Source organism: Eulemur rufifrons, chromosome 29 (assembly GCF_041146395.1).
Source record: "Eulemur rufifrons isolate Redbay chromosome 29, OSU_ERuf_1, whole genome shotgun sequence".
In the NCBI taxonomy this organism is placed as follows: domain Eukaryota; kingdom Metazoa; phylum Chordata; class Mammalia; order Primates; family Lemuridae; genus Eulemur; species Eulemur rufifrons.
This window is the reverse complement of record NC_091011.1, coordinates 22,296,652-22,310,082: the sequence shown is the minus strand read 5'-3', so window position 1 is coordinate 22,310,082 and position 13,431 is coordinate 22,296,652. Positions and strand designations below refer to the sequence as shown.

The following is a 13,431-nucleotide window of genomic DNA, read 5'->3' as shown; positions in this document are numbered from 1 at the left end:
ATTAAGTTGCTTGGAAACAGTATGATTTTTTTCAGGTCTTGCTTTTAAGGCTTGTTAGGTGGGGCTAGAACAGTGGTCATTCTAGGGTTAATTATTCCCCACTCCTGAGGCAAGACTCTTCTAAGTACTCTACCCTGCGATGTTCTATGAGTTATGAGATTTTGCAGTCTGGTTGGTGGGAGCATTCCCTATTCCAGGCCCTGAAGGAGTGCTCGGCACTTTTTTCCTTTATCCTTTCTGATGGTTCTTTACCCTGTCTTTGGTGTTTTCTCACATGCACGAGCTGATCCTTACTCAGCTGAATACTCAAGAGAGACCTTCAAGCCAGAGTTCTGTCTCTGTGCAGCAACCTCCTCTCCCCTACTCTGCCCTGCAGCTCTAGCTAACTCAGTCTTTCCAGACTCCTAGCTCTGTTTCCTCAGCATCTGGAGTCTGCCAGGCTCTGTCTGAGCCCCCCCTGCCCATACCAAGGCCTGTAAACCCTCTCACAGCAGGCAGCGGTGTAGTTTTGGGGGTCACATCATTTGTTCCTACCAGGGATTGCCTTCTTTAATTGCCTGATGCCCATGGTCTTGAAAGCCATTTGTTCATGACTCTTGTCTAGTTTTTTAGCTGTTTCAGGTGGGGGAAAATATCTAGTCCCCCTTTCTCCAGCTTTCCAGAAGCAGAAGTCTCATTGAGGTCTATGACTAGCAAGTATTTTCCATATTTTAACCTTAAGGAGGCAATGGCCAAGTCAAAGACATTGTTCTCTCAAATTTTGCTCAAAGTTCCTCAATCTCTCTAGGATTCAGCTATTAAAAAAATGTATGTCCTTTGATTTTTAGCTTTTAATTTTGTTGAAAGCTGAATTAAGGAATATGGGGTTTATAATTTTTAATTCTATAAAGTTGAGCCTCTTTCTCATTACTTTGACCTCAGGATGAAGTAGGTGGGATGTGGGCTGGGTGGGCCGCCTCTGGGACTGTGTCTCCCTTGCTGCCTTTGCTCAGACACATGGACAGTTAAGTCTGGTGGGTGCCAGGCCTATGGGAGATGGGAGCTGCTGCTCTTGGTAGTGGAGCTGTCCTTTGAGGTTGAGTCTAGGAGACCTAAGCAGAGGCTGGGATCCCTTTTCCCCCATTGAACTCTTCTTCAGCAGTTAGTCATCCAAACAAAGGCAAATCCCCTATTTCTCACTTAGGTACCAGATACCCAAGCATTATACTCACTGCCAATCAGCTTTTTCCTTTCAACCCACTTTCCAGCCACTGTCCAGTCCTCTCCCAGGACAAACAGGGCTCCCCGCTCTGCTTCTTGTGTTCTAAGGAAGCTACATTTCCACCCCCTTCCTCCTATGAGATTTCCTATTCTAGCTATACTGTGGTATATCTGAAAGCATTTCTCATTAAATAAGAAAAAAAAAATCCCATAATTTAATCTTCAGCAGAGTAAGGCCACCTATTTTCCCCACCCCACAATATATAACGCAGTACTTATGTAGGGAACTACAGATTTAGTATTTCAAGATGCTCGTGTTTGCAAAGTCATGACCTGCCCACACATAACATTTTTCTTTCTCTGCCTGTCCCAGCCTCTCGTGGTGAAAAGAGTCGTCTAAAACATGAGTATGGACTTGTCGTCATAGAAGTAGTCCAGCTGAAGCTAGTAAGGGGTTCTTATCCAAAATTTATTTAAAACACACACACACACGAAAAAAAATTCTCTTTTAATTGTTTTATTAGTGTGGCATTTAAGGCACATGCATTTCCTCCTGGATTTTCTTCCCCTTAGTAAAGATTCATCTCACAACCATAATGTTATTTAGTTTTAAGAGATGTTGGTTCCCCTTCCTTTGTTTCATGTTTTTATTCTTTTCATGTTTTACTCTTTTTTAAAAGTGATGCAGGTTTATATGAACTCTCTGGCAATTGAGAAAGAACCATCATTGGAATTCCGTTTGTTTATATTTCCATGCAGTGGGCATTCACCGAGGGTGTGTGGCCTGCCAGGCACCTAGAGGGCTTGACCCCGGTCCTGCTGGCAGCACGTGTCCACTTCACTAACCTCAAGGCCTCTTTCTCTCCGCAGGTGCCAGGGTGGACAGAGCCAACAGCTGCCAGTCTGACAGCAGCGGGTTCCTGGAGGAGCCCCTAGAGCCACTGCCCCTGCAGGTAGGAGGGTGCGACAGGGCCCTGGGTGCCCATCCCTCACGGCCACTTCAGCCCTATCAACCACCTGCCACCCTAACCTCACTCATGGCTAACTCAGAAAGAAAGATAAGCTTAAGGTGCCCGCCACAGCCGGAAAGGCTGAGAAGACACATGTCACATACGCCCGGGGGGTGGAGGATGATGGAATCCATTAGACACGGTGCCAGGAAGCTCAGCCTTCCTTTCCTTTTTATTTCTTTTGATTTTTCTAAGCAAGGAAGCTTAGTCTAATGGCGATGAGGTCCTAGGTAAAGTTGTAAACTGATGTAAAGCCTGAGTTTGTAGCCCTTATCGCCCGACTCCTGAATCAATGGTAATGGCAAGAAAAAACATCTCCTTAAACCTATCGCTTCCCTCACTTTCTGACCCATTTCCCTTTGTCCTGGTTTCTCCTACAGATGCCATCCCTGCCGAGCAGCCAGAGTCCTGCTGAGAACGCGGGTGGAAAGCCAAGGGAGCCGAGCCGCAGCCTCCCGTCACCCCAGGACTGTCAGCACGAGTCAGACGAGTCTGATTCCAGGAGTATGATGAGCACGTCCTTTTCAAGCCAAGACTGGAATGTCTTGGAAGAAAAAGCTTCAACATCTGTGATGGAGGAAGAGTCTCAGCTTGAGGCCATGGAGGGCTCAGCAGAGCTGTTGACCCCAGACATGGCCCTTACCAAGACCTGCACTGGCGGAGAACACCCAAGGAAAGACAGCCATCTGCAGCAGCCTCTGCCAACACCCCACACGGAATACAAGGTCACTGGAGCCACAGTAGCTCCTAAATGCGATCGTCCTTTGGGGTTTATGGCTACCCACATCGCAGAAATGAAGGACGGGTTTCTGAGGCCCGAGGGAGCTGGAGAAGTGCACGCGCAAAGCCACCACTGTGAGTCTCACAGGTCACCTGGAAATGACCATGCTCGAGACAAGTTCTCTCATATTGACTCTGAGGCCCCAAGGGAAGAGGAAAGCCGCAGACTCTGTCCTGACACCAACAGCCCCTTACTGGCAGGAGAAAGTCCACCCCAGCATGTCCCCAAGCACAGTGAAGTCATGCCCTGTACAGTTGACTTTGTTCAAACATCTGAAAAGTCCATTCCCCACCTCCATAAACTGCCTGGAGAGACTGCCCAGGTGAAGCCAAGGTGTGGTGCTTTGGGTCAAATACCACCCAGGACAGAAGCTGGAATGGAAAACCTTCGTCCAAATGCTGACTCAAACACTGGCAGCTCCAGGTTTGTGACAACCCAGATGTCCTCCAATCTGGTGTCAGCTGCTCGGAGTGCTGTGGCCTTGGGGACTGATTCTAAAGGAACATCTTTACACTGTATGACGTGTGACCCTGTTACCACAGGGCCAAGACTGGGGGCAGAAGAAAGACAGTTCAAGGACGCTTCCATTCAAACATCTCCATGTGAGTCCTGGCCCTGGCATTTCTGTTCAGCTCCAAGTAACAAGGCCTTGACACATGGACCCCAGCCCCTCACCAAATCTGTCTCTCTAGACACAGGCTTCCCTAGTATCTACCCAGGGGGCGTCTGCCACGCTGTTCCTGCCCACTGCTGTGTCTGCTGTCGTCACCATTGCCACTGCCCCGGGGAGAGGCAAAGCCCTGGCCCCGCACCCTCAGTCCGTAGGCATTGCCTGTACTCACATACTGACCACCCGGAAGCCCAGTTCATGAAGACTTTGAAAGTCCTTCAGGACACTGCAGTGAGGGAGCTCTGTTCCGTAAGTGTTTACTTCTGCAAAGGTGGGAAGGCAGATGCACCAATGAGAAACACCTCAGGGACAGTGCTCAGCCTTCCTTTCTGAACATGGGATCTCAGGGCATACATTTCTATTTTTAATCATGAGTAACATTTGCAGAGTGCTTTGTTCTTTACGATGTAGTCTTACAAATTTCTTCTCATTTGATACTTCCAATCAATCACCTCTTGAAGTAAGGAAAGCAAATTTTATTATGAATTCTCATTTTACAGAAGGGAAAGCTAAGGCATAGAATAATAAATTCATATGTCTAAGGTTATAAACATTAATGCATCTGTGCCTCATCTCCAGTTCAGTCTAGCTGAGAAGTTCTGTGTCTGAAATTCACTCAGCTGTATAATCTTGCACAAGCCATTTAATCTCTCTGGGCCTGTTCTGTAAAATAGGGAGACTGTTCATGCCAATGACACAGGATTGTTTGGGCATTAAATAAGGTAAACCTGTAAAGCCCACGACACACTCAGACACTCAGCACGATGTGTGGCACATAGAAAGCTCTGGGTAATGTTAATTGTGTGGGTGTTACTCTTATTGTCAATTTTTGTTACCATTTTAATTATTGTTCAGGTCTTGAATCTAGAGCTTTTCATGTCAAATAGAGGGACTTTTGGTCTACCTTTTCTATGCTTGTGTAAAAGTGGATATTGGGGTTACCAAGAACTAAATGACCCCCGCCTTCTTCAACCCTTGATTAATCAACAAGTGTTCAGTGGTTCTCAAAGTGAGAAATGATCTCGGCCTTCAAGGCTAGCCGTTGATTAAACAATTAAGATGATCACACATGAAACTACATGTGTAGAAAGTTCAGAAGGTGGGGTGGGTGTGGCACAGACACTGTAGACCTGCAACTATGCAAAGGAGAGCGAGGAGGGACCATGATTTAATGAGCACCTACTGTTCAGCGCCTGTGGGTTACTTCCCATTCTTTTAATATTTAGTAAGTGCCTATGTTACCACTTCACATTATGTCATTTAACCTTCCCTTTCATCCATACCATAAATATTTACTACGTGCCAGCTTCTTCCTCTTTTGTAGATGAGGGAGCTCAAATGGAGAGAATTTAAATCATTTTCCTAATGCCTCCTAACTAGTAAATCATAAGTCCAGATTCAAAATCAAATTTGGGTAACACTAAATTCTTGGACACTATGTTGCAGGCAAAGAAGTGTCAAGCTTTAAAAGATAGAAATCTACAGAAGTGTAGTACTGACATTAAAAAGTGATTATTTGAAAGATAAAGCAAATGACTACATGGTCCTTCAACACATAGAAATCTACATAAATGTAATATAAACAAAGTGATTACATGAAAGGTTAAATATTTACCACATTGTTTTTTTTTTCAAATTGCAAGACTCCCAGACTTTTGGAATATTTAAAAATGAGCCATTAATGAGGGTTTGAACTAGTAAGAGAAAGTTTCATTTAGGCATTGAAATCAATTCTGGGTTTATTACCCAAAAGCTCAGTGGAAGAAAAGAACAAGCCTACTGTATGGCAGGGGTCCTTCTGGAGGATCGAAGGACCTAGGTTCAAGTGCTGGAGAATAGTGGGGCCATCATCGTCACCACAACCACCACAGTCATCATCATAGTCATCATTATTTATTTAAATGCTCTAAGGCAGTGGTTTTCAGCTGGGGATAATTTCCTACCTCCCACCTCCCCAGGTGACATTTGGCAATGTTTGGAGACATTTTTGCTGGCACAACTTGGCGGGGATGGTTACTACTGGCAACAAGTGGGTAGAGGCCAGGGATGCTCCTAAACATCCTGCAATACACAGAACAGCCACCACGAGGAAGAATTATGTGGCCCAAAATGTCAATAGTGTCAAGGTTGAAAAACTCAGCTCTAAGGGAATAAACATTTACTTGATCACATAGTTCATATGGGAAAAATGTTAAGGATGAAAGATAGCTGGAGAAGATGACATTTGAGAAGCTGTACAGGAAAAAATATTAAATCCTAGAATTAGGTAGTTTAGTTTCCATGATGAAAACTGGGTTGTTGGTCTAACATACAAATGGATATCCTTTAAAAAGGTTATTTTTCTAATTTACATTTTAAGATAAGCTTTACAAAGATATACAACTTAGGTCATATTTAGGATTACATTTTGTTAAAAATAATAAAATTGTGCAAATCAAAATTGTGTTAAAAACTCTAGAAGAAATGGTCCTTTTAGACATATCTAATGTCATGCTTTTAGTGTAGATTCTGCAGATATTTATTCCCTAATAAGGTACTATCTAGTTTCTGTTTATATCACCACTCTTAAAAACAATATAAATCATTTACTTTTTGCATTAAGAAGAGAAATAACAAACGCATATCCATAGGCTGAGAAGCTAGAAGTCTAGTGCATCAAATTGTCTTTGTGAAGCATCATCACTTAATTTATTCCCCAATATTGTAATCAGGTATCTATGGCAACAGTTGTATCTTGGTGCTCAATTAGACTATCATTTATTCAGTGATATGACCACAAGTGAAAAAGAAAAAGGGGTAACATGGCCTCTCATGGCACAAACTGAAAACATGTTCTACCTAATGAGGTTATTTGATACGAGTGAGGTGCAGACAAAGGAAGGACCAGCGTTGAGAGCAGCTAGAGGGTGGGCCTCACTGCAGGTGCCAAGAGGGGGTCTAACCCATCAGGCAAACAATGGCGTCCAGAGAGTGTGGCAGGTCAGTAACACAGACTAGTAAGACTGTCAGTGTGGAAAGTGTGGCGGTTCATGAGATTTTGGAGGTGTCCTTTTGCGTTAGTAGAGGTTTGGTTGTGGGATTGAAGGAGCAAGTGGGCATGCGGCAGCCGGAGCGGGTTAGCAGGTAGAGGGACTGCAGCTTCTGTGTGGAAGACAGACTGGGAAGAGTGAGAAACAGCGCTGGGGACACTCAGGCACAGGAATGCAGAGCCAGGTACAAGGTAAGGATGCCGTTCAGAATAGGGAGAGAAGTTTAAACCTGGGCCAGTTCTCAGCATAGACCAGAGTTCTTCCCACTCCTCCTGCCTCATGTTGAGAGAGGGCCTTGGGCCTGAGTAGCCCCAGCTGTGTGAAGAGATTTGGCAGCTAGACGTAGATAGATGTCCCTCCTGATCTGACACTATGACACATCAGTACTTGTGCAGAAAATAGAGAGATTTTTGTGGCCCATTATACACAATGGCCATCCTCAGACTTGGTTTTAAACGAGTAACAGTTTGAATGAGTGCGAGGGCCACCATCTCATGGTTCCTGATACCTTGTCTCATAATGCTTCTGCCTTCTCTCCTCTGAGAATTTGCAATTATGTAGAAAAGGAGGTACTTTTATATCAAATTGATTTGGCATTATACACCTGCTGAAACAGATACTATATAGTGTTTTACTACATGACAATGCATTTCTCTTTATTTACATCCAACAAACAAGAAATATACACCAAAGGAAACAATCAAAGCATACACACATATGCACAAACTCATATGCAGGCGCACGCACACATGCAGGAAAGCACATGGAAATAAAGGCTTGCATTCCTCCTTGAGAGGGCGCTACTTAAAAAAGCTTAACAAACAAAGAGAAAAAGATTGGAACATGCAGCAGTATCTACTGTGAGTGAGCCTGGATTTATTTGTAAGGCCTGAAAAATGTTCTGGAGAAAAATGGCTTAAAGTTAGATGCTAGATGCTAGCTGGAGTTAGAAAAAATATTTATAATAAAATTAACAGAAAATAGGTTTTGGACCAAGTGAAAATTATAGGCAAAGATGGATAACATCCCTTACACAAGAATAGGAGTTCAGGCAGATGCTGAAACCAAGAGTAATTTTAGGTAAAAACTTGAAGACTCAGAAAAACATCCCCACCTAACCGCCTTACATAGTGGTATGTAACACCAAAGAGAAACACTTAGCTGGCTAATTGGTAAATGCCATTTTTGTAGTCTGCAGGCTGTCAATGATAATGGTTTGTTGATTTAATTAAATTCATATATATATACATATATATATATACATATATGAGTGAATTCCTCAGAATAATTTGTTAATTTTTTTAAAAGTGTTAATTTTTTGAAAGCGTTAATTCAAAAAATATTTTCAGGAAAAAAATGAGATGTATCAGAAATAAGATTTCTGAATAATATAAAATTCTTCTATAATGTTTATGATTTACATTTAAAGAAAAAGGAAAACATGCGAATTTTACAAAGTAATATAAGCCAATTCAAAAGTAAAAGTTTATTGTTTTTTATTGATGGTGTTTTAATGGGTTTGGGTCTGTAGAGAAGAACTTGCATCGTACTTGGGTTATAATTAAGCCTTTATATTGGAAAAAAGAGTTCAAAACATTCTTCCTTTTTTTAATTTCAAAATATTGAGGGTACAAATGCTTTTATTACATGGCTACCTTATATAACGCTAAAGTCAGGGCTTTTGGTGTGCCCCTCACCAGAATAGTGTTCATTGTACCCAACAGGTAAGTCTTTATCCCACACCTCCCCTTCCCAGCCTCCCCCCTTCTTAGTTTCCAATGAGCTTTACATCTCTTCGTGCCTGTGTGTGCCCATCGTTTAGCTCCCACTTATTAGCGAGAACATATGGTGTTCGGTTTTCCATTCCTGAACTTAGGATAATGGTCTCTAGTTCCATCCAAGTTACTGCAAATGACATTATTTCATTCTTTTTTTCTTGTCTTACCTAGAGTTTCTGAAACGATTTCTATACCTTTTCTAGAGCTAAAATGTATTTTTTAGTATTTCCAAATGACCAGAAGATGGCAGCGTTTCAGAATCTTCCACATCACTCCCTTCTCAGAGAGCAAACATTTCATCAATTATTCCCAAATCCAGCCCCCACTTGCACCTTTCAGTAACAATGGGTTACCCCCAAATAACCAGATGAGCATGAAATTCAATGTGTATAATGTTCAGCTTACTTGAGCAACATATTTCCGTGGCCCTGGCTTCACTGTCCCTAGAACTTTGAAGTGAATTTGAACCAGTTGATCGTTCTTGGTTACCTTATAGGAATCTACTAGAAACTCAAACAGCTCACTCCTGAGGGACAAATAACTTCTCTATGTGTCCACCTACACTGTGACTCAGATCTCAAAAGAAAAGAAAAGAACCAAGATACTTGGGTTTGAAATCTGACTGCCATTGTTTGACTATAGACAAGTTAAGCATTCTGTGAGGGAGCACTTACCTATACAAGAAGCCCTTCATGGCCTCCAAGATCTTTTCTAGTTTTAGGAGCCGTAATCTAGTCATCTTTCAAGCACTCTTACCAACATCAATAATGCTTCAAAGACTCCCCTAACTGGTTCACTCACACTGATGCAAAAGTAATTGGAGAGTTTTACCATGCAAAATATGTTATTCAGTATAAAAATTAGACAATAGAATAAAAACTGAACCCTCAAAGCAAACTGATGGAAAGTTTTGATTGTAAAAATATTACCCTTAGGAAAGTATTTCCATTATGACAATTCTGATAAAAATAGCAATCAGGCTGCTAGGATCTTGGCTATGTGGTTTTGGGGAGAAGGGTAAGAAATCGGGGACTTCCTAGAAACAGGGCTGGAGGAATTAGCCTAACTGTAGTGCTGGTCTCTGTGGAAGGAGGAAGAAGAGAAGGTTAAAAGGGGCCATCCGGAGAAATCGGTTCTCTTAGAAGGGCTTCACAGAAGGCCTAAACCATGCTTTCTGCTTCCCTCTCACTGGCCATCCTATCTGCAAGGGATGCTGGAAAATGTAATTTTTTATCCAGACACATTGCTGACTCTAAGTCTTCTTGTTAGCAAGAATGAAGGGGAGAGAGATAGTGCTATACTGATTTCGGAGGGGGTCCAAACATGTGGGCCTGCTAGAGATGGCTTTAGGGTCCAACAAGCATTAATATCACTCAAAGCCAGATGAGTAGTGACCCTGGGGTTCTGGATCATGGGTCTATTCAAAGCATGATCCATCCTAGGCTGCAAAATAAGATAGATAGCTCATAAGAACTCAGCAAATCATCAGAGAGCCCAAAAAGTGGACTGGGCTTTGGGGTGTCAAAGATAAACAGTGGAAATTTAGTGAAAGTAGGGAAAATAGATTTTTTTCAGCAACTACTGACAGTAGGGGAGAGAGCTGAGCTCCAGTCTGATTTGTGCAGAGGTGATCTGGGCATTTTAAAGAGACAATGAGGGAGAGTGGAAAGTAAGAGCTCAGCAGAGTCAGAGAAGCAGAAAAATTACAAAGGGTTATTCCATGCAAGTGCCATTAGGCCAGCTGTGTTTGTGAGCTGGCAATAATGGAAGTTAAGATTCTACCTCCCCACAGAGACTGGGAGACAGAGTCTGTAGCCTTCCAGATGATTGCATTTCAAAGGCATGGCTCTCAGGTCCTTGAGAGAGGGAATTCTGAGTTTTAAGACATATATATTCACAGTTGTAAGCCCCTGTGAGTAAATACTCCAATAAAGGACAGAGGCCTATGTCAGGTGTTGGCGCAAGCAGACAGTAAATGTTCTTGGCTTTCTCAGGCAGGTTTTTAGTGGCAGAGGTGGGGGCTTTAAGGTCAACCTGGGGACATAGCTTTGTGCTGCTGGGGGCCATGCTAGAATTTGGTCAAGTCTCCTAGTGCAAGGGTTTGGACAGAGCCGTTATGTGCGGAGAGTTCTGAAGTTCTCAGGGGCTGCAAGAATATGTTTAAATTAGGAAACCAGGGCCAAAAGCACAGTCCTAGAGGGGAAGTAAGACTTAAAAGATGACTCACATCAGGAGCAATGGGGAGCAGAATTGAGAGGGTAGACTAAGTTCAATTTTAGATTCTAACCCCTAGAGAGTATGGGATGCCTAACCTTTGCCTGCCTTACTCTGGATGGGCTTGTTAGCTGGGTGGAGCTGATCCTGCAGATTTTAATATCCAGGGACTGTGGCTAAGCAGGGCTAAGACTAATGAAAAATATTCCAAGCAGATTTTCTGTAATCAAACATATAACATCTGAACAGATGTGTTCAGTGTGAGGCAGTACTAAGCACCAAAGTCAAACAAGACTCGACTTTTTTAAGCACACGCCCCCACTCCGGCCCTTCCCCCCACCTTCTGTCTACAGCCTTGCATCCCTATATCACCTGATCCTCCAGACTGCCTTCCAGTCTTGGGGACATAATGATCATCGCCCAAGGACCACCCAACAACTGCCGTCCTCCTGTCCCAGCCAAGTACTGCATCTAGTTGCTTTGAGAACCCAAAGACTGGGCTCTCATTCTCTTTCCTGTACATTAGCAGTAGGACTTCTTTGCAAGCAGGTGAGTTGACATGGGAAAGTAGGCTCCACCGTGGTGAGCTCTTGCAGTGAATCAGAAAGGACTTCCTTGTCAGTGCTTTCTAATTGTTCTCAGTGCACAGCCCACGAGATGGAAGCCATGAAGACGATTTGCCAGAGTTTCCGGGAGCATTTAGAGGAAGTTGAACAGCACCTTACAGGACAGCAGGCACTCTTTTCCAGGGACATGTCGGAGGAGGAAAGGTAATTATCTAAGGGAGCCATAAAAGTACCAGCTCACACACCTGGAGCAAAGAAGGTAATCAGGTGAGGACAGATGAGCACCCCGGAGCAGAGCTAATGAGAAATCGGAGGCTTTTCCTTTGCTTTCATGGTCTTGTTCTTGCTTTCTCAGTGGGAGTGTATGAGAGCCATTTGCTAGACAGGAACACTTACTCTTTAAGGCAAGGACTATTTGAGAAGGTCAGAAGAGGGGCAGTCAGTGGTGTTGCCAGAAGGATGTTAAAGAATAAATGTGAATGGGGATCATGCAAATGCAAATGCTGGCAGCTCTTAGAGTTTTGAAAATCTACATTATTTTCACAGAGATTACAATGTATACCCAAAGTAGATTAGCTGTCCATTGCCTGGGGCCAAGGCATGGGAATCGGGTTAACCACAAAGGGGCTGAGGGCTCTTACTGGAGAGATGGAAGTGTTCTAATACTGGATGCTGGTAATTACACAACTTGGCAAATTTATTAAAATTTATTAAAATTCATTGAAATGTACACTTAATACAAGTGAACTTTATGACATGTAAATTATACTCCAAAAGAGTCATTTTAAGAAAAAGACAATCTGTCCTAGTAGCGTATCTATGTCTACAACTGATACAAATAAAGAAGGTGACATTCTCTTTTAATTTCAGAGGAAGAACCTATATTATGAGAGAGACAATGGAACACTGTACCTGGGGGCGATTATGAAATTTGATTGTTTTCTGTTATTTACCTGCAGGGAAGAGGCTGAGCAACTGCAGACTTTACGTGAGGCCTTGAGGCAGCAGGTGGAGGAGCTGGAGTTTCAGTTAGGAGACCGGGCTCGGCAAATCAGAGAAGGGATTCTGCTGGTATGGCGCTGGGGTGTGGAGTTTGGCTGCATCCAGCCCACCATAGGAAGGATGCATTAAATGAGAAACCTAATTGTGCAATCATTTTAGATTCTAGCGTTATGTGCTATCACCTTCGTTTTAAGTTACAGAGAAGTACTTTGGTTTGCTCAAGGCCACACAGCTAACTGATGGTGATTCAGGGTTAGAATTCAGTTCACCTAATGCTATGCCAATCTTCCCTTGCCCCATAAATAAGACAGAAGTACTATTAATTCATTTTCTAAATGAGAACAAGAATCACAGGCATGGTGAAGCTCATCTTTGGAGCATATGCCACAATCTGCTGCTGGCTTGAAGAGCCCATTCTAGAGAATTTACAATCTCATGTGCCCTATTCATAAGTCTGAGTTAGCTGTTTTTTTTTTTTTTGCAAATACGATATCTTGTCTACTCTGTTTTGTTCTTGTTTTCCTTTTAGCAGCTGGAGCTTTTCACAGAAGAACCACCTGAACACTATACAAATCTCCATCAATAGAACTGGGCAAAAGAAAAAAGTGGCCAGACTTTTTGTGCTAAACTCCACCCAGCCATGGCCCCTGGAGCTGTCTTTCCTCCCAACAATGGCCAGAAGGCTCTCTGCTCAGGTGGGACCCAGTTGGCTGCCTTCACTCCACCCGCCTTGGAGAGCAACACCAGGATGTCTCCTCCACCACCATCTCAGGCGGAGTTAGGTCCAGCCTCTTCACCAAATTGTCTTGTTGGAGAAAAGGATACAAATGTCTTCTTCTAGATTCAAGCAGTTTGATAACCTACGTGCAAGCTGTAGCGAGGAAAAAATCTAAATTTCCCCCAAGGAGAAGGATCTACCAACCTTTCATCAGCTATTTTTTTTTTTTCATATTCTACCCCATACTTAAACCCACGAGGGACTTGGAATATTTTAATACTCATTCAATATAGAGTAATCGAGCACCCTAGTATGTGCCAGGCACAGGGTATACGGTGGTGACCAAATAGTATATAGTTTCTTCCCTGCTGGAACTCACAGTCTAATGGGGAGATAGAATATACATACATATACACATTTATGATTAAAAACAGTGACAGTGCTTTGAAGGAAATAACAAGGT

At 43.0% G+C, this 13,431-nt stretch overlaps 1 protein-coding gene across 1 annotated transcript in view; it reads left to right on the top strand.

The window, feature by feature from the left end:
- ITPRID1 (ITPR interacting domain containing 1) overlaps positions 1-13,091 on the top strand; it is a 102,622-nt gene extending 89,531 nt beyond the window's left edge. Inside the window, 5 exon segments of the mRNA XM_069461633.1 lie at positions 2,071-2,153; positions 2,591-3,910; positions 11,325-11,452; positions 12,208-12,319; positions 12,780-13,091. Coding sequence (XP_069317734.1) covers positions 2,071-2,153; positions 2,591-3,910; positions 11,325-11,452; positions 12,208-12,319; positions 12,780-13,091 — 1,955 coding nt within the window.
- The last annotated feature ends 340 nt before the right edge of the window (positions 13,092-13,431 follow it).